This window comes from Colius striatus, chromosome 7, assembly GCF_028858725.1.
Source record: "Colius striatus isolate bColStr4 chromosome 7, bColStr4.1.hap1, whole genome shotgun sequence".
Lineage (NCBI taxonomy): Eukaryota > Metazoa > Chordata > Aves > Coliiformes > Coliidae > Colius > Colius striatus.
This window is the reverse complement of record NC_084765.1, coordinates 12,156,778-12,180,851: the sequence shown is the minus strand read 5'-3', so window position 1 is coordinate 12,180,851 and position 24,074 is coordinate 12,156,778. Positions and strand designations below refer to the sequence as shown.

At 42.1% G+C, this 24,074-nt stretch overlaps 1 protein-coding gene across 5 annotated transcripts in view; it reads right to left on the bottom strand.

The window, feature by feature from the left end:
• The window catches only part of LMO1 (LIM domain only 1), a 60,554-nt gene that overhangs the window by 14,764 nt on the left and 21,716 nt on the right, over positions 1–24,074 (bottom strand). For all 5 annotated transcript variants that reach the window (XM_061999696.1, XM_061999699.1, XM_010195868.2 and 2 more), the window contains exon 2: positions 447–660. In XM_061999696.1, coding sequence (XP_061855680.1) covers positions 447–660 — 214 coding nt within the window. The remainder of the gene's footprint in view (positions 1–446; positions 661–24,074) is intronic.

Sequence of the window (24,074 nt, the reverse complement as noted above, 5' to 3'; positions counted from 1 at the left end):
TGGGAAGAATCTTACTCAATGTAAGCACTAGAAGTTTATCTAAAAGCTAACACTGGAGTGGAGGAAAAAAAAAAAGTAAAGGTTTGGTCAGGTCTCAGTCAATATGTAGGAGTATAACATCTAAGATATGCAAGAGGAATTAACAGTCTCTTCCTCATTTTCTCAGTGAGCACTATTTATTCTTGTTGGTTCATAATAAAAAGAGTTAAGTCATGCCCTCCTCCTTCTACCTCAACCTAAAAATAGGATTACACCTCCCTGACTACAAAATACGTTCAGTGCAAATGAAAGCCCATGCTTAGACAGAGGAAGAAACTCCAGCCTCTTCTGGACAGAGCTGACCATGCACAAGGGCATGTTTTCATAGCAGAGAGTTAGAAAGATAAAACAGCTGGCAGCACACTGCCAGGCTTTGGGAAGAGCTCGCAGTACGCTCCTCTATTTACCTCAGGTAATCTCTGCGGCAAAGAATGAGATTTGCTTTTGTGTAAAGAGTTGATCCAACCTCTCCAAGACGACAGTCACAGCAGGCACACTTTAGGCAGTCTTCATGCCAATACTTATCCAGAGCTTTCAGCAGGTACCGGTCCTTGATCTTCCGGTTGCAGCCAGCGCAGCCCTTCTGCTTCCCTTTGGGTTGTACAGATAACATCGGCACACCTGCAATGCAAACAGAGAGTTTCCTTCAGAAGATACACAAACAGATGGAACAGTTTGCCTGTATTTAGGGCAGCACTGTGAGCTATAGGTAGAGCTGTGAGCAAACACTGATGCTGGTTTGATTACGTGGAGTTCACATTGCAAGAAGCTGACAGTCAAAGGAATCTTAACTTCATTTGCTGTCGTGGGTTAAGTGGGAGTGTGACACTTGCAAGAGCACACCCCCTTTTTTCCTAAGGGTAGGGCTGACACAAAACACCAGGCTTTTTTTTTTAATGAACATTTTGCAGCAGAATAAACAGGCTGCAATTTCAACATTTGCTTTTCCCCGTCATTACCAGTACCCTTGTGTTGTTAATTACTTGCCACAGGCAATTACGAAGATCAGAAGGACCACCACTGTACATACTCCTAGTTCAACATCTTGGCTGGACCAAGCTTGATGGGAAAGGAGAGGAGTGGGTATAAAAATGTGTGGTAAGCCATTGTTGTTCCTCTTTTCACAGAGGCCTCAGTGAAAGCTAGAGCAGCCCAGAGGCTGCCCTAAAATAACCCAGCCAAGTCCCCTCTACCACTAGTGAAGCCACACTCCTGAAGCAAAGTAGAGCTCTTCTCCTCCTCTGGTAATGCTAGAGAAAGTAGTAAAACACCAGGAGTTTTTTCCTCCCTGGAAACTGCTGCTGGGACTGCAAAGCAAGCAGGAGCCAGCTGAGTAGGAGGTGGTGACAGGTCAACCGAGTCATTAGGCTGCTGGAGACTTATTGTAGCCACCTTCTTCACTGCTGTCACCCTTCTCAGTTTAAGAGGGAGGCAGGAGGAGGTTCTATGGAATCTAATGCAAGGTGGGGAAATACTGTACTGCATGGGTGGAAGGGGACAAGAGATCATGAAGGAAGAAACAAACTCACTGACACACAAGGATTCCATTTTCTCTAGAGCCTTGATTTTACTTTGACAATGCTGGGCCTGTAACAAGCATGCTGTGGGCTTAACTAATGCAGAGAGGAGAGAGGACATTTGCTACAGTAGCAGGTGTCAGTGGTCATACATACAAAGTTAAGCCACCATTTCTGTAGGAAGTGCCAGATGTCCCAGAAAGTAGCAGTTCGATAATGGAATTATTAACAGTCCCTTAACCAGAGAGGACTAAGTCAGTGCCACTGTAGTAAGTGACATTTGCTGCTTTCCTTAAAAGCCAGGGTGACCTGATGGTGGCTAATGGTCAGGACATGTAAAACTCACCACTCCTACAGTAATAATTGCTTTGTCAGAGCTGCAAGCAGACGACAATAGCACTTAAGACACCTCTACACAAACAGAGAGGTATTGATCCATTTGTTATCAAAGTGGCCTCAGCAGCACAGAGACAGGTCAAGTAACATTCAAAAACTCTTAAGGCTTAAAGAGCCCTCTTGCTTTTTGCTGTGGCACGCTCAAAACCCTCTTGCAAAGTCGATACAAGGAAACTTTTGACGCCAGTGACAAATATGCAATGACTCAGTGAAAACTTCTGTGTTTGACTGCCACATGCACAACCCATCATGTTCCCAAGAGGAATTATATGTACACAGTCCCAGAGAAACAACCGCACGTTTGGAAAGAGGGAAAAGACAGGGAAGTGTCAGAAGTGTAATAGACTCCAGGTTCTGGAAGTCAAACTGCAGAAGTCCTTTGCTCCTGATGAGAGCTTCTTATGAGAATGAGAGTAGTGGCCCCATGGTTCTGGACACAGCACTTTTGGGGTTTTTTTTTTTTTGCAGAGTACATTTCAGGAGTAAAGAGAAGCTTCACTTTCAAGCTATCTTTTTTTTTTTCCAGAAAACTTAAAGCCTTCATCCCATATTCTCTCCTACTCCCTGCCAGGAAAACAGCACAGCATGAGAAGAGACTGCCTTATTCTGAGGCAGAGAAGGAGAGTGCAGATGTGAATTTGCATTTACAAACTGCACCAGTCATGAAAGAAAATAGTTCACACCTATGAAAACTATGACCTGGATGTGGAAATTATATTTTAAGGCAGAAGCCCTAGACACCAGTGAGTTATTAACCACCTCCCAAATTGGCTTTCTAAATGTTATCTGTGTACACTCAGAGGCAGAAGAAGACTTCTTACAAGGTGGGGGAGTCATCACACAATTCTTTTGCAAGATTCATCTAGGTAACTTGAGGATCCTATGTCTCGAGGTGCTGCGGATTTCAAAATGCAGAGTCTAGATAACCAGAGTCCCTTAAACCCCCTTGCAAGAGAACTGCTGCATAAGTGGGGTTTCACATCATCTCTGCGATTCACAAATACTCAGCCAGATGGGACTTCCTAAGGCCCTTTGAAGGCACCTTTCCCAAAGTCCTTTTGAAACCAATAACCTTTCACAGTTACAGTCACCCTCACCCAGAGCAAGGGGTCCACTGTAACAGCAGCACAGTCAAGCGTAAGGGCAGTTCAGAGGGATAAAACTCTGTCTGGACTACGAGGAGAGGCTGCTTTGGTTAGGAAGGGCAGGCTGGCAGGTTAAGGAAGGCCTCCTGAAGCGGCAAGGGGCCCACATGGCTATGGGCGGGCTGCAGGGCTGGTTCTTGTTCCACTCATGGCAGCCCTCACTCACTGTGGCCATCTTGATTCCCTGCTATTGCAAGCACACCATTGTCTTATGAGAGGCTTCTGCAAATAAGGGGAATGTAACACTTCGGTTTTCTTCTAATAACTAGAGAAAGAACAGATATATATATTTTTAAACAGTACCTTAAGCAAGGAAAAAAGCTATGTATTTGGTCAGTGTTCAGCAGGGGGCTTTCTAATGAAAAAAGGTACCATTTCAGAGATCATATGATGTTCAAAGCTGCTATTCCCACTCAGATAATAACGAGCAAGGTCAGCCTCTGCTGGTTGGGTTCAGTGTTTTGAAATTACATTTTGGTCTGTGAGGCTTCCCTCCGACAACCCAACCAACCAGTCTGCACGGAGCACACATGCCACTACAGAAAGTTGCAGCAGCAATTAGCTGGTGAGTTGACACAGCAGGCAAGGCGTGAAACAAAATTTCAAAAACTGCCAAACTTGATCAGCAAGGGTTCCTCAAATGCTTGGTATGTCATTTCCCAGCAACAAGAGAGCAGCATCTCAAAAGCTTAACCCCTTTCACGGTTGGAGGCTCGCAAAGAGAGGACACAGCCAACACCAAACCCTACTTTCCTCCTCCTGCCTCCCTTTCAAGCAAACCCCAAGCAGTCTGGGCTTTGCAAGCAGAAACCACCTGGAAATTTACCCACTGCAAGGCTGCGATGCTGCTGCTTTTTTTTTTCCCCAGTACTCACCAAAAAATTGCCAAGACACCTAGTGCAGTTTGATCAGGGGCACGTGGTGTATAACCGGGGCTGTCAAGAAACAAAAGGCTCACCAACAAATTCCACGTGTGCTCTGTGAGGATTAGAAAGTGAGAACGAGTCTTGCAGAAGTAGAAAAATTAACAGCTGGACACTCAGTCCTTTAAAGACATGATCACAAAAGGAATGCTGATTGATTATCAAATCCTGAAAGTACCATGGAGTTGTTCTCTCCTGTTGCTAGACATCCATTGCTACCTTTTCTTAGACACAGTAGATGAAGCCTTTCTATTTTTGGCTAACTACACTCCCTTCTTTGCCCTTTACAACTTAATAGACTTGCTGCTGGTAAATACAAACCTGTTCTGAGTGCTCAGAGCGCCGATGCACATTAAAAAATTATAGACACCACCTCTGGACATACTGAAATTTATGGCTGTGTCTAAAGAGGCTGTTATTGCAGTGAGTAATCTAAACTTTACCTCTATTCACAGTCAGACAAACTAGCTTTAATCAGCCCATATCTTCTCAGTTGGGGTCTTTCTGTAAAATATTCAGCTGGCTTTATAACACAAGCGTCCACTAAGTACACCTCTAAATTTTTCTAAGCCATTTTACTGATATTTCTATTCACATGGCAATCAGCTGCAGTTCCTCTAAGGGCACTGTTTATAAAGCCTCATTTCCAAGAGAGCCTGGGAACTTTTATAAATGGTAGACCTTTTAAATAACGGTTATCTGCAGTGGTTCTATGGCGTCCGGCTCCACAGTGCTCTGGTCTGCAAGAGAGCTACTGGTCCCCTCTGAAAGCATGGAAGTTCACCACCTAATTTCTTTAATGCAACTCTAAAGGTTAATTGGTCTGAAAGAGTAATGCGGGACTGCTAGCTAATGATATATGCCTCAAGGCTTTGCAGCTTGCCTGTGTTTTACACAGTCAAGTCCAGAGCATAAAACACAGGCGATATCACCAGGACTTTTCAGATCTCCCCCCTCCACTCCCCACAGCCCCCCTCGGTCTCCCGTCTCCCACCCAAGCCCTCCCCTGCATCTGCGTGCGCGAGGGAAAGTGGCAGGAGCAAAGGCAGCTCTCCTCCACCTGCATTTCATGCCTTGTTAGAGGGGGCTCTGAGAAGTGCCACCACTGCACTCCTCATTACCACTGCAGAGAACTAAAAACAACCCTAATGAGGAGAGCCGGCGCGTACAGTACGGGCTGGGAGGAGGGATGTCCTCCCACACTCCCCAAGGAATCTGGCCAAAATCTTCAATTTGCCATTTATGACAGCTAATTAGTTATTCTATTCAAAATCTTTGCTTTAAATAAAAGAACTAATTATACACAAAGGTCAGTCCCCCACCTCCTGTGAAGCACACATAATTGGCTTATTTCCCCAACATTGTGTGTATGTTTTACACAATGCTTTCAGGCAGATGGCTTTAACTCTTTCTCTCTGCAACTTTTTTTTGGGTAGGGTTTTTGTTGTTGTTATGGGATTTTTTGGTTTTTTTTTTTTTTAAAAAAATGAAGTTTTCTTCAGATGAGCTACTTTTACCACTAAACCTTGCTCAATAAGAATGCAGATAGCTACATACAAACCCACAAAACACATCATCTGCTCTCTGAAAGGTTTGTGTCAACCAGCACAGTGCTTCCTATGCATTTGTACAGGACTCTGCACAACATAGTACTGGAATTATGTTTTTATTCTCCACCACAAATTCTTGCTTGAGTGGTGCCTTTCAGAGACAGGTTCTGCATTTCTGAACAACCCCTCTGCCACAGACCACAACTGTTGCAGGTTTAAGTTACACTTATTTATTTATTTGTTTATTGGGGGGTGTGGTAATTTATCTAAGTGGTTATTATAAGGATGCAGTATTCCAGGGCTAAAAGCAATTCTGGTTTAAAGACAGGAGTTTTGGCAGTTGGGCAGTTGAGCCTCGGTTTCAGAGTTCCACTTGAAGGGAAAAAAAAAAAATTGTTTATTTCTGGCATCAACACTCTTTAAATGAGCTGACCTCCTTTTGCCTGCTAACAAAACCCCCAGCGTTTGGCTGCAAAAGATGAAAAAGTAACTGAAGAGTAGGAGTAATCTTATTAACTCCTGTCTCATCACAATAAATAAGCTGCAGTCTTATGTCTTTTATCAGAGGATCTGATACCATTTAAAAGCATCAGAGCCCTGCATCACCCGTTAAAGTAAATGCAGACAGTCATTGCCAAAAAGATGCAGTGATTTTCATTCCCTTAAAAAGAAGCTCACTTTGTGTTCCAGTATTGTATTACTCACCTTCTATGAATATTACACCCTGTGAAACAAGTTAAACCATGCACTTCCACTGAACTGAGAGTACACTGTCTCAGGCATCTTCACCAAGAATTTAATTTGAAGAGTTATGGCCAGCAAGGTGAAACTCATCATGTCATCTGTATATCCAATTAAAACGTTACATTTGGAACACTGAGTACTTGCAACTAAATGCTTATGAATGTGCCTTAGACCATTCATCAAAATTACTCAATGAGCAACCATGATCTTTTTTCATTTCCAGTTGCATGCTGCAATATACAGCAGGCGATTTTTACAGTGGCTGTAGCAATTCATTTGTGGTACTCTTTCTTCTGAATAGTTACTGCACAAATTTCCCAAGCATGGCAAAAAAGTAGTTGGAGAGGGCAGCTAATAGGAGAAACAAGATTTTGATCTGTACTTCTGACTATGTTGTAGTCATCCTCCCAATAACATAGCAAGTTTTTCACCCCACAGTTCAGAACAAGCTTTAGAGAAACATATTTTAGAGCCCAGTGTCTCCTGGCAGTTTTGGCTGCCTAAAAGTGACCCGGACCTTCATAACTGGCTTAAACCCCTCTCTGATATCACATGCTGAGACCTTGTTTACAAGTCACTTGCTCAGATAGACCAAGATATCCAAAATTATCATTCATTCACATCATTTGAATTTGTACTGAGGTGGGTCCTGATTCAGGGCACAAGGTTTAGGATTAGATTTTCATTTTCCCCAAAAGTTTTCACACTTCCAGTACCTGTTTTAAGACTCTTTCTATTAAGGAATTGCTCTTACCAGAGGACAATCTGTACCTCTAAAGAAACACAATGGCAGCAGGACTAAATACAAAAACTGTAATAATTGTACATAGAATCACAAAATGGTTTGGGTTAGAAGGAACCTTAAAGATCACCAAGTTCCAACTCCCCTGCCATGGGCAGGGACACCTTCCACTACAGCAGGCTGCTCCAAGCCCTGTCCAACCTGGCCAAGGATGTGAGAACCAAGGCCTCTCCTGGGCAATCTGTTCTGGTATCTCATCACTCTCACAGGAAATAACTTCTTCCTAATGTCTAATCTAAATTTGCTCTCAGTTTGAAGCCATTTCCCCTTGTCCTGTCACTACATGCCCTTGTAAAAGTCCCTCGCTAACTCTCCTGTAGGCCCCTTTAGGGACTGAAAGACTGCAAGAACGTCTCCCCAGAGCCTTCTCTTTTGCAGGCTGGACAACTCCAACTCTCTCAGTGTGCCCTCACAGGCGAGATGTTCATTCTCCTGATTATTTGTGGCCTCCTCTAGACCCGCTCCAACAGGTCCATGTCTGTCCTGTGCTGAGGACTCCAGAGGTGCATGCAGCACTGCAGGTGGAGTCTTACCAGAGGAGAGTAGAAGGGCATAATTTTCTCTCTGGCACTGCTTTTGGTGCAGCCCAGCATACAGTTGACTTTCTGGGCTGTAAACACACATCGCCAGGTCATGCTGCTGCAAAACAGTTTCTACAAATCATTCTGGTAAGCAATGTTTTCCCTGTGCTCATAAAATATGCTTGAGTTTTAATTTTTCATAATTGGCATATGTCCAAAGCTTATTCTTAGCACATGTAGTGTTTCAGTAAAATCCATTTTTACTGTTTGAAGCCTGGGAACAGTAAAAAGACATGCAGATTTCTTCTACCTTCAACCTAGTCTGAGAATATTCCAATCAGGTTTTCTCCATTAGTCACAATTTAGTCCTACTGTCTAGCAAATGTCTAGACTTTAGGTGGCCAGTTCCCTCTTCCAGTGTCCCTAGTACAAAAACGTCTGGCAGTATAGAGAGTACCCTAAAAACTTTCCAGCACTGTAAGAACAACATAGATGAGAAAACTAACATCAGAGATGACTAGCCTGAAACTCCTCCCACATTCCTCAATATTCCATCAATTTGCAGGTGACTACTGAAAAGGCACTAAGCTCAAAAGTTTTCCATTCAGTGGGCTTGGGTGGCAAAGTAAACCAATGGAAGAGCAGTCTCCAAGGGAAATGGTCACGCATGTAAAAAGTCATCTCTCATTTTTCAGCTCATTTAGGAATGACATATGTACCGATGTTCAATGCATGTACAATGTATTTAATAGCGTGCAATGTATAACGTTAAATATGGGGAGGTTTTTGTGATCCTGCTTTCCAAAAGGAAAGAAAATAAAATAGAAAAATCTTATATCAAGTTACAAATCCTGAAAAGTGTTTGAGAATTAAAAACCCGAGTCAATTATTTGCAGGCACATGTGTAATACTACACAATTCTCATCTTCCAGTTAAAATGCACTGTTTAACGCATCATTACTGAGGTTTCAAGTCACAAGCAAAGATGTGCAATGTAGCAGAGCCCAGGTTTAGCAGTGAAACATTAACGTCATCTTGACAGATCTGGTACACTATAGATGTGAATATTTTAAGGAGAATAGAACTATATCATTGCACGATCATCATCGTAATCTTTTCTTCTCCCTCTTTGCAGACATATACAATGTCAACCTAAGCTTTCGGCAACCTTAATAGAATTTCAGTGCCCACTGCCAAATGGCCATTTGATGTTCTGCTCTGTGTACACTGATGAAGCAATCTGTCACAGGCCTTAATGCAGGCAATGATGACTATCCAATCTAAAGCTTTCACAGGCTTATGGAAATTTCTCAAGACTTTCAGAGCCTATAATAATTTCTGCAATACCACAAAAGAATTCGGAACCCTAGTGCTCTGTATTTAATGAAATATGAATATACTCCTTTAAATGTTTCTAGAAGAAATCCTACTCAGGCCAAAAGCATATTTTACACCATCAGTCACCAGAAAGTTGTGCTGGCAACTCTGAAATAGAAAATGCTACAGTGATTGCAAGTTATTGTAGTATGAAAATAACAGCCCTTCCTGCCTCTGTTCAAACTTACCGCAAAGCCAAGCATCGACACTCCCGCCCTGCAAAAGATTAGTACAATAAATATATGTGGACTCTAATTTATTTGCATATTTTCCTCTTTTCTAGCAGAAAAGATTCACCCACAGAGAATACAGGAGGAGTCCAATGCAATCCATGTAAGAGATACAATTGCTGCTGACCTTCCAGAAGTCACGAAATACACCTCCCTAACAATTCAGAACGATGCACTTATTCCCCAAACCTAGCCTCTTCTCCTAGCAAAAGCAGACCCTGTCCTAGCAAAAGCAGACCAACCCATCTGCTACTAAAAGTTGAAAAAAGAAGGGCAAGGAAAGCTATTTCCTTCTCTTCTTGTTGAAAGGAAAAAACACCACAGACAGTCCTTTGCAGGACCATTTGCATGCTGAGCTGTCAGACCATGCACTTTCCATTAAAGAGATAGCATCCCTTTTCATAAGTCCATTTGGGATCCATTTTAGCGTTATCTAGAAATCAAATCTACATGGTAATCCTTTTAATGTACTCTTGACTTTTAAAAACAGCTTTATGTTCCTTCAGGAAATGTTTTAAGCCATTACTCAGTAATTACTACTCACCCATGAAAACACTGATCTTTTACAATATATAATCAGTTTGCTGACTTAAAAAAATAAAGCAGACTGGAATTTTGTCTCATGAAAGTAGCAAAGAAAAACCAAGGTTAAAGAGAGCCTCTGGTGTGTGCCTGCTGTTGTCTCTCTCCTACCTCAATATTCCAAAGTGGTAAGTTTTTCCTGTTGTATAAGAGAGGGACTGAGATGGTCACAGATTCAAGTTTGTGTTAAGTCTCTGGGTGTGGAGACTCGCAATCTCAATGTTGCAGTGGTGATCACTGCACAAGTAACCAATAAATAACTGCTGATGTATGAAGTGGAATTTGTATCACTGTGGATAGAAACTATACCCTAAACTTTTGCATGCCCTTAAGTTTTGAGTGACTCAGCTGTACATCAACACCACTCCAAAGAAGTGCCAGAAGTGGTTCACATTAATAAAGCTGTACTGGATTTATCTGGACCACATCTGCAGTCAACACAGTGATGCCTAGTCAGACATCAGAGGCCTGAAATTGTCTTGAAAGTCCTACTTCCAATTCCTAAAAGTTTTGCTTTGCTCTCTTCCAAACCCCTCTGCCCACTCAGAGGAGAGTTTGAGCAGGAGGGTAAGCCAGCATTGTCTTGCTCTTTCTAGTAGGAGCCAGAAAGAGGACAAGAATGACTTTTACTCGGTTCGAGCTCCTGTCTGAGAATGACCAGACAAAAACCTATGACTTCTGTAATGCAGACGTTCAGACTACAGGAGGTGTCTGGATATCCTGGTCTCCCATGCAGTTTAACAAAGACCCTAGATGTTTATTTAAAGTACAGCCCACCAACAACGGGAACTATCCTTCCCATCCCACCGCTGATCCCACAGAGCACAGAACCCTCCTCACTCGATGGCACTGGCAAAGGCAGTTTAATATTTCACAATTAGAAAAATGGCAGGGTGAAGTTTGTCAGAAAGAACTTGCTGTATGTACCTTGCAAATAATACCAACTCAAGTTGTTGTCCTAATGCTACAAAGACAGATAAGACAGAGAAAGTGGAGGCTGAATATTTTAATTGCTTTTGTTGTTCTGTTTACTGAGGTCTAGCTTAAGCCAGTCTTAGCCATGGTTTGCTTCCACAGACAGATTTTACTCTACCTCATTTCTCTACTACACTTAAAACAGAGAAAGTCCTGCTCTTGGCCATTTCCCCTTTCATTCACAGGGAACGGTATGCAGACCCCAGTGAAACACTGTTCATTAAACATTTGTTATAGCAGCAGTTGGCTAGTAACTACATGCCTCAAACTGATTTTTGTTATTCACAACTGATTAAGTCAGGGCTCACAAGCCACAGCTGGCCATTAATGCTACCCTTCTTTAGAAGAAACTCTCCTGATAACAATTAAAAGTGGTTTCTTGGCATTAGCTGTTGTATAGTCATTCTATAATGATTTCCTTTGAGGTGACATATAGAGACAGGATTTGAGCACTATTACCCTGGACAACAGGAAAGACCCAAGTAAAATTACAAGACTTCTTTTTTTCCTTTTGTTTCTTTTATTTTTTTTTTGGCGAAATTCCCCAGAAAGCCTTTGAAAACTCTGCTGCAATTCAGTATATATTCTAGAATAAAGTGAGCACTAAGGGTGTTTGAGGCAAGTTGGCATGACATTTAGTTTGCATTAAAGCATCTTAGAAGTCATATGAAATATACCGTAACAGAGCATATTCTACTCTATTAAGCATTCAGGAGCATAGTGGTATTCAGAATATGGATGAGAAATTGGAATTGCACAAGACATTCCTCTTCTTATGGTTGACCACTGAGTTGAATTCAAGCTGATCCTAAGGGAGCCATTTTCATTAACCTACAGTAGCTCTCTAATCCTATTCCTTGAATTTCAGACCACCACCACTACAAGAATTTATGACCTGCTGCTTGCACTTTGGATGGTACTCACACGTTACTCTTTTCCTCAGTGCATCCTGCTCCTCTGGATCATTACCACTGCTTCGTGTAGTAACCGATCTCCTTAAAGTAGAAGCTTGCTCTTCAATTCAGTTATTTATGCTCCATTTAATTCTCACCAAACACATGTGAAGATGCTGATGGTTACACTTGGTTAAAAACAATGGAAAAAAAAAAATAATATGACCTGGCCTAGCATACAGAACTGAAAGCCTCCTGAAAGGTAAGTCCTGAAGTCTGGCCCGGATATGTGTCTACTAATGCTTTGCCTAAAACCTCTGACTAAAAAGAAATTCTAAACCAGTAACCTTCAGCTCCAAAAATGAAACACTTCTGGGCCAAAAAAAACCCACTGAGCAGTTTTTCCTCTGCTCCAATTCCATGGGATTCTCTGCTGCTTGACCTGCTGAGTTTTTGCCCACCTCATCATGAGATTCCTGACTGCTGAAAAGAACTCCTTCACCGAACTAATGAAATAAGAAGTCTTAAGTGCCCTGCAATTCTTTTTAGAAAAGTCTGTATCTCCAGATGAGTCTCAATTTCACAGCATCAGGGAACTGTGTGCCAATGCGCTGAACCGGAACGCCGGGGCTAGCTGGAGTTGCAGACAACAATGCTAGCATCAGGGTTATTTTAGATTAGAGTGCTTCCAAATCAATTTTGGATTCAAACTTTTAAATGCAGTCTCCAGAAGGAATCTGCACTGACTATTTTCAAGGCTAATTTTCTAAGCTTGAATGAAACTCATTCTTATCTAAGAAAAAGATGCAACTAACCTTTGCCACAAAGGCTGGGTCATAGATAGAAAATTAGGTAGACAACAGTCCTAAAAGGGAATAAAGTACCCAAGAGAACATCTCTAAAACTGCAAACAAAAAGCACTACTGATGCTGTGGAAGAGATTTTAGATGAGACTAGAAGTTGTCATGACATTTGAGATCCAAGGTGCTTCTGTAGCTGAGTTGCCCCATCTTTCCCAAGCAGTCTCATTCCAAAGGGGCTAAGGGCATGTCCTGGGCTACCTAGGGCTGCAGGGCTGCAGTACAGGAGCAGGCATCACGCTGCAGTGAGATAAAGAGGGAGTTGAACATCCACAGCCTGATGGCAGGTTTTTTTTTGCTGGACTAAAAATCCTACAGAATTAAGAGAGATCCTCAGCACCCTACAGAAAGAAACTCGTTGTGATGGGAGAAGAGAATGTGTAAGACAGATGGGAGAGTTAAGGTTAAAGTTCAGACCAGAAGCAATTAAGACGGGTAAAAGTGCTCTGCAACTTGACACAGGTTTGCTTTGTATTCAGAACTTTCCACTAGCATTAAGCATCTTAACTTGTGTATAGAGAGATTATAATTAAAACCTGACAAGCTTAAATTAGCCATTTATAAAAGGTTCTCCAGAAAGCTTTTAAAGTAGACTAAACATATCTATTAAAATGAAAGAAAGGGAAAAAAAGCAACCAACCCAGAGCCATTTTCAGTTACAAGTTTACCCCACCTAAATATCTCATGAGATTAGACAAATTTAAAATCAAAGTTCTGCAACTGTCCAAAGCCACTTAAAAGGGGGAGAGGCAGGAAGTGTGGCAATTAGAAAAACCTTTAAAAACCCCATTTAATAGCCCACAGTCCTTTGGATGAACATAAGCACTCCAGAAATCCCATTCAAAAAAAAAAAAAGAGAGAGAGGAAAAAAAAGATATCCTAATTTCTCTTCAGCACTCTTCAGGGAGTGCTCTATTATGGTTCCCCAGAGATGAGGGAATTATGTCAATCTGCCATGAGGCTGGGCAGTTAGTGACGGAGGCAGCCCAAGAGCCAGCTTTCACTGGGCCATGCCAATTAGAGCAGAGGGAGTGTGTTCATCTCACACTGGCTATTTATTCTGAGGAATTCCTAGCATTTCAATGCTATACAATTTCCCTAAGAGTTCAAGACACTGCATCGAAAGAAAATTTGCTCTTTATCAAAGAGAGAAACATCTCCACCAGTGCCAAATGATACCCAGTAATTTTTTCCCCCTTAAAAGAAAAACAGGAAAATAGCTACAAATATTTCGATATTTCCAGAAAATGTTGACAGATTATAAATATCTGTAAACCAGGTTTGTGAGAATAAAAGTCATTAAGTGCAGGGCTGCTGCAAAGTCCACCTCATTACTTCCAAATCATTTGAGATATCTTTTTTCCCTGCCTCCCCTTTACTGGACATCTATCTGGGACACAAGAAGCAAGTTTTTATTTCCCAGCACACATCTCCAGCTCTGCCATGCCCCCCTCTTCTCTGCTGCACAGGTGAAGGGAACTATCCCAGTTCGCTCCCAGCACACCTTTCAGTGAGCAAACAGCTACAAACATTTACTTATTAACCTAAGGAGCTCCTGAACAACCCTACATTATTCCTAGCTCTGATTGCTCCGAAGACCACACCGGCCTCTGCGCAACCCTCCTTTTTAAAGCTTGGCAACAGATGCTTTTATATGGATGAAGGACATGACATAGGTATTTTCATAGGCCACAGGGTGCCCTTGTCATAACCTGTTAAAGACTCAGAAGTTACGTGACTGCAGCAACCTACTCTTGGGTGAGAAAGGGAGGCAGACAGAAAGTGAAAGAACAGAAGTCAGTACAAATGTAATATGAAATATAGTGAAAACACAAATACAGTAGTTCTTCAAAAGAAGGAGAGAGACAGCATCTGTCCCTGGGAAAAATAATCAAGCTGCAGCAGCAATGATCGCTCTAAACCCATGTCATTTATCTACAGCCTACATTCATTGCTTCCACATGCAAAATGTAATGCTTTTCTCCAATCTACCTCAACTCTGCTGCTCTCCATGTGGTACCTCTTTTCAGAGGAGTGTCTAAATTATCTAAGCGCAGGAAAAAAAGAATGTTACGTTAAAGCATGCCATGATCTGCCACAGCAAAGGATGAGTAATTTGTTACTTCAAGTGCTGGAAGGTCTCTTTTTTTTCTTTGAATGCCAACAGTATTTGAAGTGGTAATGTGCATACAGAAATCTTAATTTATTTTGCTTCATCTTTATATACTGCTAGTGTACTTAATCGCAATACACAGTGAACCAAAAATCTGCTATGGAAAACTAACATCTTCTCCAGAGCTAACACCTAAAGAAAGTGTGTGAATGCGCAGTTGCAAAACCCAAGATCTATTTGAGTCCTTAACTGAACTGTTTATGAACAGGAATCGGTGAAAAAGTATCAATATCTGCATTTCAAGCACCCAAGTTCAAGTAAAAAAAAAAAAAAAAATCCATCCCACTTTTGGTTATCCACAGCAGCAATTTCACAACAACTGCTGGGTGTGCAATTGCCACTCTGCTTTTGGAGAATGAAACAGCAGAAGACTTCTCCAGAGACTTCTCACTTTTTATGCACGTTCGGCTTTATTTTCACTTCATTCCCAAACCTACCACAGCTGAAATCCAGTCCAGTCCTGAACAGGTCCATCAGGCAACACAAGAGGAGTGGCACATCTGTGCTGAAAGAAAATGCAGCCCAGGAAGCTGACAGTGAGCTTCTCTCAGTATTGCAGTGGGACCCTCTCTGTATCATCCACTGCGCACCTCACCATGCCTCTCTGTCTGCCCCTGCTGATGGTTGCCTGGTGCTGAGGTTATTTTCCCATGGAAGTGTCTGGCACAAATTCCTCTCACAGCCTTTGCTCCCTGCTGAGAAAAGTTTGGCTCATTTATCTCTGATCCCCATAGCCAGTGGTGGCATCTCCCTGTTGCCTTCTCTTCTCCAGGCTGGAAAACCCAATTCCCTCAGCCTCTCCCTGTAACCCATCGCTAAGTTGGTGCCGAGTTGATATGGGGCTTGCTAGGCTTTCTCCAGTCTGTCAGTAGGACAGCTGGCCAACTTCAAGCAATGGATGTTTATCTTGCATTCAAAGGCCTACAGCTGATTTCACAATTGACATGTTCACCTCTGGGAAGTAAAACCTTGTCACTTTTATAGGATATTACCAGTTTTACAAATTGGGTACATCCATAATTTTTTTAATGAGCTCCAACACAAACTGTTCCTACAGCCTGAGCAATCAGAAAATCTGAGCTTTTAAAATATGCTTCCAGTGCTCACACCACATGTCTTTTGCCTAGATATCCCCATACTGTAACCATAGAGAGCCAGAGGAATGAAATGTGGCCATCTCCACAGAAAAGTGAAACCCAGACAGCATGCAGACAGCACTGTTTAAATGGCCAAGAAAATCTGAGGAAACTCACATGTATCAGGACTCTGAAACATCCTGCATCTATGCAAAACAGGCCCATCTATCCCTCTGAGGTCAACTCTCAGCAATAACAATAGTTCATCTGCTGTTACAAAGGTCAAGGGCTCCGTCAGTCCTCTGGAGGTTTGAGCTACTGGTTCCACAGAGTCTGCCAGTATCAAACCTGACACTTAGATTAGTAGTTACTCCCCAGACATATCTAGTTTCCCATTTCTTCAGTTTCTAGTGTCAAAATACACTTGCAGTACAATGTGCAAACCTCCACAGAAAATATCCTCTCCACTCCTCAGTTGTGGTGGGAGGAATGCCTATTTTTGCATGAAAAAGGTGTACTTTCTGTTAATGTATTATCATACTAATTACCCCAGAGCTTGTATTTTTGTTATAGAACATAAGAAATGGTAAAACTGCATCCCAAAGTTAGCATCACATTATCAGTGCACAGAGAAATATTTTGGAAGTTAGCATTTAAGACAGATGCTCTGCATTATAAACATCAGAGAATGATCAGTCTTTGATTTGAAGTTCATTGATGGCTTCATCACAGCTCTATTTGATGAGTTTACCTGAACCAATACACTGCAACATTATATATCGCCCTGTCAGGGTCTGAATCAGGATGGGTACCTGCACATTACAATCTTCTGAGGGCAGTGAAGAGCTAAACCAAGTGATCACTTCTTCCCAGTACACATGATAAAATCAGGCAATCCTGTGCCCCCACTTCTTACATACCTTTTAATATATTAAAATCATTACTCACTTTTACTCACGATGAACAGCATTTATGTTATTTTCATTCTAAACTGTGAAGTGTCAATTTCCCCTGGTGCTTCAACAACCCAGAACCACTCTCGCACACGCAGGAAAAGCTCCAGCCACATCATGAGAGTCACTGTCCCTCTGTCTCAGGATGCCAACATCTAAAAAGTCTTACAAGCAGAAGGGTCACTCCAGGTAATTTCTTGTCCAGCTGCAAGGATTTTTTAACAAGGAAGGAGATAAAATTAACCTTAAATGGGAGGTATTAAAACCTTACCAGGCTCCTGGTTATGGGAAAGTCTGAAGTTTCAACAGACCTCCACTTGAACATCTGTTGATCTGGTTCTGCACCTCTACATATTTAAGCAGCTTGCAAGATACAGGTTGTATCAGTTAAGATCCTTGAAGACTTTTACACAAGCCCAAAGCTGGATGAGCACACTGCACTCAAAAGCTGTTCTTACCGAGCAAGCAGTGGCAGAGAACATCTTGGCCTTATTGGGCCCAATGGGGTAAATGGGCACCAACTTTGTTCCACCAACTACATTTATCCTGTGGCCACATTGGTCCCCTGTCTCTTTCCTTCTGTTTGCCAAAGGACAAACCGGTTCTGAATTTTCAGGAAAACTGCCACTGGCTACTTTTAAGTTCCATTATTTCACAGACACATCTGCAGAGAAGATCCACATTTGGATACGTCACACCTCGTAAACTGTCGAGAGAAGAAAAATAAGCCGCAGCAATGCAGAGGCTAAGGCCACGGGAACGGCAAGAGGATATCAAATGCTGTTTAAGTGCTGATATATTTGTGCTTTGAAGGAGAAATGCCTTCAGAAATCACAGCAGGAGTCACCTCTATATAAAGACTTTGCATATAAAGGGACATTTATTATTCTCAATTAATGGCGTTCTGATAGACACGTTTACATTTCTAAGTGTTGGATTCAGCAGAATATTAAATGACTGAAGATCTCTTATTTTCCTCTGCAAATGGCCATAAAAGGATCTAAAGATGACCAAAAAAAAAACCACCAACCCACATTTTCTAGAAGACACAAGACACTCTTTGATTGCTTACAGTTCTGAAGCTTGGTTAGTACAGCAAAGCTTTCCAAAACAGATTTAAACACCTGCAAACAGCAAAGAGAATTGCCACTACAGTTCCTTCACAGAATTCAGTGACATCCACATCGAGAGGCAGTAATAGATCTTGATCAAATCCTCCCATGGATTATTAGAGAAACCTAATGTGGCAGAACACTGTATAGTAGGTTTCTGGAAAAATGAATAGCTAGAAGTCTCAAAAAAATTCACACTTTGCAAGTAAAATATGTATGCTACTGGATTTTAAACCAAAACATCAGAGGAGATATCTAAAAGGAGACAGAGAATAAGCTTCTTGATCTTGTGAGAAAAAAATACGTATTTGGGGGAAAAAATCTAGAAATGGAAAGCCACTTCATTGACATTTGTGTAATTGAAGCACCAGTAAATTCTTCACAGAGGCATACACATGCCCACAGGTTGCTGCTGGCATGGCATGCATATGGCTGTGGCTGATACACAAGGGTTTGTCAACTTTTGAACCTCCCTAAGACTAAAGGGAAAAAACAACATTATCACAACCATGGGCAGTGAAGGTCCGTATTTTAAAAAGCAGTAAAAGTGCAGATACTTAATGCCCGAGGCTATTCCAGTGCCTAACTCCCCAAGGCAACAGGAGGTCTTTCTCATGTATGTGTACAGACACATCAGCCATCAAATCCTTCAAACACTCTCAGCTGCAGAAACACTGACGTGAATTGTTAAGCAGCCAATGCACCTCCAAGGAGCACTGACTCACACATGGACCAATTGAACGTTTCAACAGGAAAGGTGGGAGCATGCACGTGGCCTGAGGAAGGTTTTGCAGGAGAAACAAGCTGAAATCTCAGAGGCAGTTTAGCATGGAGGTTTGCTGCTTCCACTGCAAGTGATTCTGGAAGGCTCCTGTGGGAAGGTGCAAGCAGTCCTGGCTTCTGGTTCCAGCTTAATCCTGTCTTCGCTTCCCTCCTGGTGCCACTGCTTTCTGCAGTTGTCTCTCATGGAGTCCACGTGCATCTTCCTGGCTCTCCCTTTTAAGTCACCACCTCCAAATAATATATGTACTAAAAAGAAAAACTTTGCTGTTATTGGCTCTCCTTTCTCTGCTGTAAATAGTTGCAGACTGCTTTGCCAGAAATTGAAACACTGGTTAGTTTTGTGGGTTGGTTGTTGGGGTCTTTTTGTTTGTTTGTTTGAGGTTTTTTAAATGAAGAACATCCCATAGGAAATGAAACCTCCTCCTCATGTTACACTGTAGTTCAGAGTTTTAAGGCATTCAAATAAAAATGCCTAACCATTTATTCAGCTATATAAATCTACATGTTGTGGGTATTTCTGCCTGGTGTCCTGATGCTAGACCTGTACATAAATAATTCAGTATTTGAATAGTAGCAGCTAAATTTTAAAAGCACCCACAAAACCTACTAGCATTAACTAGAGCTTTCGATGGTCAGATCTGGTTGCTTTGGCAAGAGGGAAAATGTAATTTACTACCATGAGGGAAGTACAAGCGTTAAAAACTAATTCAGCAACACCTTCAAATATGAAAGCTGTTTCTCAGCCTCAGCAGGCTGCAAATCTCCCCATGGACTACGGCTCCCTGTGCCCTCACATGCAGCTCCACGACCACATCCAGACTCAGAGGACAAGTTCATCTTAAAAAGTCTTGGGAAGAGCTGGGATGCCAGCAGCTCCTCAGTTTGGGTTAAAACCTGCATCATGAACCAGAAAAATCTCAGATTATAATTATGGTCCTGCTACTGACTTTCTGCATGAAAAAAAAATGTCTGCATCGGTGTCTTCACTGGTGCCAGGGCAACAACAATGTCAGTTACCTCCAGGAGATTACAAGTGGTCTGCAGCACTCTGAAAGCACCAAGTTGCTTTATAAGTGTGCTGCCAAATACAAAAGATTTAATGGGATAGGCTACACTTACCTTGTCCTAAGATCCTTTTGCAAAGGCCAGGCAGATCAAAGAGATTCAACTTTCCATGGGATTGCTTTAAAACTTCCATAAATTACCCACAACTACTTCCTCTGAAAACAGGAATTTACATTTTGTTTTCTGCAAAAAAAACCCCCTTTGGAAGCTGTGAGGCTCTCTGGTATATACGACTTAGATATATTTTACTAGCAAAAAGGCAGTTTTCCTCTTTTAAATGATGGAAAGTCAATTTGCATCATAATTACAACCAAGGCCTTGTAACGTTACTTTTAGTTAAAACAGTAAACTACTATAATAAAAGTGTACCTGGGGAATATTTAGAGAAAGCACTAATGATTTCTTCCCTAGTGGTTAATAAATTCACTTCCAGATCAATTTGTTCATGATAGAAATTTGAGAGCATAAACAGTTACACAAGCACATTAGAGTGTGTCTTTCTCAGTATAAATGATTTATTACAATGATTAGCAGCACATAAACAATTTAAAATACAACTCTAATTAGCTTTTTGGAAGAAAAGGAGAAAAACCTTCCTGACTCCCTCTACACATTATGTTTTACTTTTCTAAGTGTGTACTTTTTAATTAAATCCAAATGTCACAATAAATTTAAAGTGTTTTATTACCACCCTGGCTAACTAAGCCATTCATGCAAACACCCATTATGTTAAACCAGATGCAGGACTGAAAGTGTTTGAGGAGAGGGGAAAAAGAAAGGGGGGAAAGACAATTACTTCTATATTTGACAAGAGATTTGTACAAATGTTTAAAGACAAGAAGACATTTGGCAAGCTTTCTCTATTTTATCCAGGGAGGCCGGCCAGCTAATTGCTCTTTAATATCTCTTCCCGATACCTGTTTCTGTTAAACTTTCCCCAGTCGGAAGCAAAAAGAGGAGGTGGAGGAAAGGTAGGAAAACCTGTCTGCATAACATCTAGCACATTCACCATTTACCACAAACAGCCAAAGCAAACTGCCTCTTTGTCTGTGAGCACATACATCCTTTGGTGTATCTGGGGAAGGCACAGCGATAAAAGAGGCATCCTCTAGCATCCAGTGACAGGACAAGGGGTAGTGGACATAAGCCAGAACACAAAAACTTCCACTTAAACACAAGGAAAAACTTCTTCACTGTAAGGGTGAGGGTGCCCTGGCACAGGCTGCCCAGGGAGGGAGTGGAGTCTCCTTCTCTGGAGCTTTTCAAACGCACCTGGACACATTCCTGTGTGACCTGATTGAGGGGAACCTGCTTTAGCAAGGTGCTGGACTAGTTGATCTCTAGAAATCTCTTCTGACTCCTGCCATTCTGTGATTGTGAGTCTTTCTTAAGACATTGTCATCTCTCCCACAAGAAGGCTGACAACGAAGCCTTGCTGTTCACAACGATGTCTGGCCATGGCTCTTTTGTAGGATCAAGTGGCACCTCCCCTGAACTTCCTCCACTCAGAGGAGTCTGTAAGATAGGAGGTGAGCCCCTTCCAGGGACATGAGCTGTCTCAAGCAGCCCTCCTTCCATGGCTCCTACTGCCATCAGCATCATGAAGAACCCTGGCCACTATCAGCATACCTAATACTTATGGAGAAAACGAGAGGGAAAGGCTTTCAAACAGCCAGCACAGCTGAACTGATGGCGGGATGCTGAACATGCAACCCAGGCTGGCTGCCAAGCACTGCAGCCTGTCTGTGGGTGCTTTGCAGGGGTGCATGTCAGGGGAGCTATGGGGCTGGATATGCTAGGGAAACCCAGCCTCAGAACCTCCCCAAAGCCTCAGAGCCCCACTGCAACACTTCATTTTACTGCTACATCAGCAGCCTGGGCTAAACAGGACAGATTTAGCATAATTCAGACAAAAGCTACCCATTAAAGAAAGCAGCTATGATTATTAAAATAGGTTAAAGAAAATGGGCACTGCCAGATAAAGCTTTTGACCTGAGTGTGCACCTCTCTCAAAAACACTTTAGCATAATTTATCTAAATTAAAAACCAAACACCAAATTCAAAAATGGCACAAAAAGATTCTCTAAAAAATGTGACTGAAAAAGCAGGTCAGGGGTTGGAAATTAGTAATTACTACCACAATTAACCAAAATCATACAGAGACGTATAAATTGTGCGTATTACTGCAGTTCACGTCAGAAAGGCAAATGTGAGCAGAGCACAGAAGAACAAAGCCTGCAAGTTGCAGAACCACTGGTGTAATTAACCTCTGCCACACTAGAAGACCCACTCTTCTAAGTTTGCATCATTTGTTTCTAGAGAGAAGTGCTGGTTACTACACCCAGCTATCAGACTGCACTCTTCACTGCTTACTCCGTTCTTTGGAAACAGATGTTTAGATTTCCTTCTGGTCCAAGATCTTAGTGCATCTTCACCCTATTAGTAATACATTGCCCTTCACCTCCTATTTTGATAGCTCTGAAAAAAGATAGGAAAGGCCAACTGCTGAACATTCTGGTGTTGAGAAGAGGTCATTTGCTAAAAATGCCACCTGCCAGAGTCCATATTGTTTGAGTGCAAAAGCCTATTGAGCACTGCAAAGGCCAAAAGAGAAAGGCTTTCTAAAACAGACTACTTAACACTGGATGGAGACAGAAATGCTCTGTATGCAACTAACATCCTTCAGATGATTTTCCTTAGGTTTTGTGGGATAAAAGATAATTTTACAATTAGCACTTTGTTCCCACTTCAATCTCAGAAGGGCTCTCTATGAGCTTCCTTGGAGCAACTCTGAAAGAGCACAGTGGGAAGGAACAGACCGACTACTGTTTTGAACTATAACCAAAATGAACTATTCTCTAGGTCCTCCCTTGAAGCTATCATCTACTTTAGGTTAGATGAGGAAAATCTAGGTTCAAATCTTATTCAGGCTCCAGTTTAATTTTGAGAGCTCAGAAAGCTCCACAAATCATTTCAAGTTAAAGTAATGAAAATAGGTGAACTTGAGAAGGTGGACAGACACGAATGATCTCTTCCAAAATAGGTAAGAATCCATCTGTTCCCTTTTAAAGTGCATAAAAGTCTTTGTAGCAGTAATGAAAATTCAGGGATGTAAGTCATGGACATCATAGCAGTCTATTAGAGAGAGGAGTGGGGCTGCATTATAGAATACTGTGAGCAGCGGTGATTATATAAAAAAGGATGCTGCAAAGGCAGCATAGCAGAGGGCAAGTCAAATGATCCAAGGACTCAAGAATCTCAGTTCTTCAAAAATTGAGAGAAAAATGAAGATTTCTATCTTTTGAAGAGGTGGGATGAGTATAAAGCCATATGGATGTCTGAAAGAAGTCAGGAAGATGGAAGTATAAAGCTTCTCTGGTGCAGAAGGCTAATGGCTGCAGCTCCAGATGAAGCAGAGACAGTGGGTTTGCACCATGGCTGACACAGGGGAAAACAGAAGGAGGGCTCTGCCATAGTGCTTGGGAAGGTCTTTGCTCTTCCTCTCTTCATTCCACGCATCAAACCATGCCTTTCAGCCACTCACTCCCAAGTAGGAACAAGATACTGCCTCCCTGCCAAGCTCCTCAGGTGAGGTAAAGCTCGGCAGGGTCTAAGATACCCTGGCCCTAGCTGGGAGCTGCTCATGGTGGCTCCTCAGCTGCCTGTGGCTTGCAGCAGGGACTTGGGTCTCGCAGCTCCACACCAGCACGCACCACCAGCTGCCTTTGTAGCATGTCCCATAGGATGACCACCAAGGGTGGGAGACATTGGTTGCCTGTAAGCACCACACTACCCCACAGCAGAGCTGGCTGTGAAACCACCCATCTGACTGGACAGGGCTGGGGCACAGAGACGAGCAGTGCAAAACTCGCCACTCTCTTTGGATCCTGCTCCTATGAGGCATCCTGTGTGAAAGCAGCCAAAACCACACAAGATCCTGAAGAACACTAAATACCTGCTGATCAGTCATCATGTAAAATGAAGACTAAATGTTGACAAGCTCTTAACTAGTTAGGAGTATTTTTTCTGTGTACATTTTTCAAAAGGCAGGTTCTGTTTACCTCTGTATCCATTCTTCTGATTTAGTAATACCTGAAAGTCACAAAAAATCCCAGTATGTCTTGTTTCCAAGCTATGCATGCTCTCCTCCTCTTCTCCTACTGGGTGACTACACTGTATCTCCTCTATTTCTGTATCTCCTCAGTTTAATTCAACATTTCCAAAGACACTTGTGTGCTTTATTGCATATCTCCTTGCTAGTATTTTTAAAACAGCATTGTCAACCAATCTTCCAGTAGATCATGTGTTTCATTTGGTTTGCACATTGTTCCTAAATTGTTTCTCTCTATTTCAGAGGA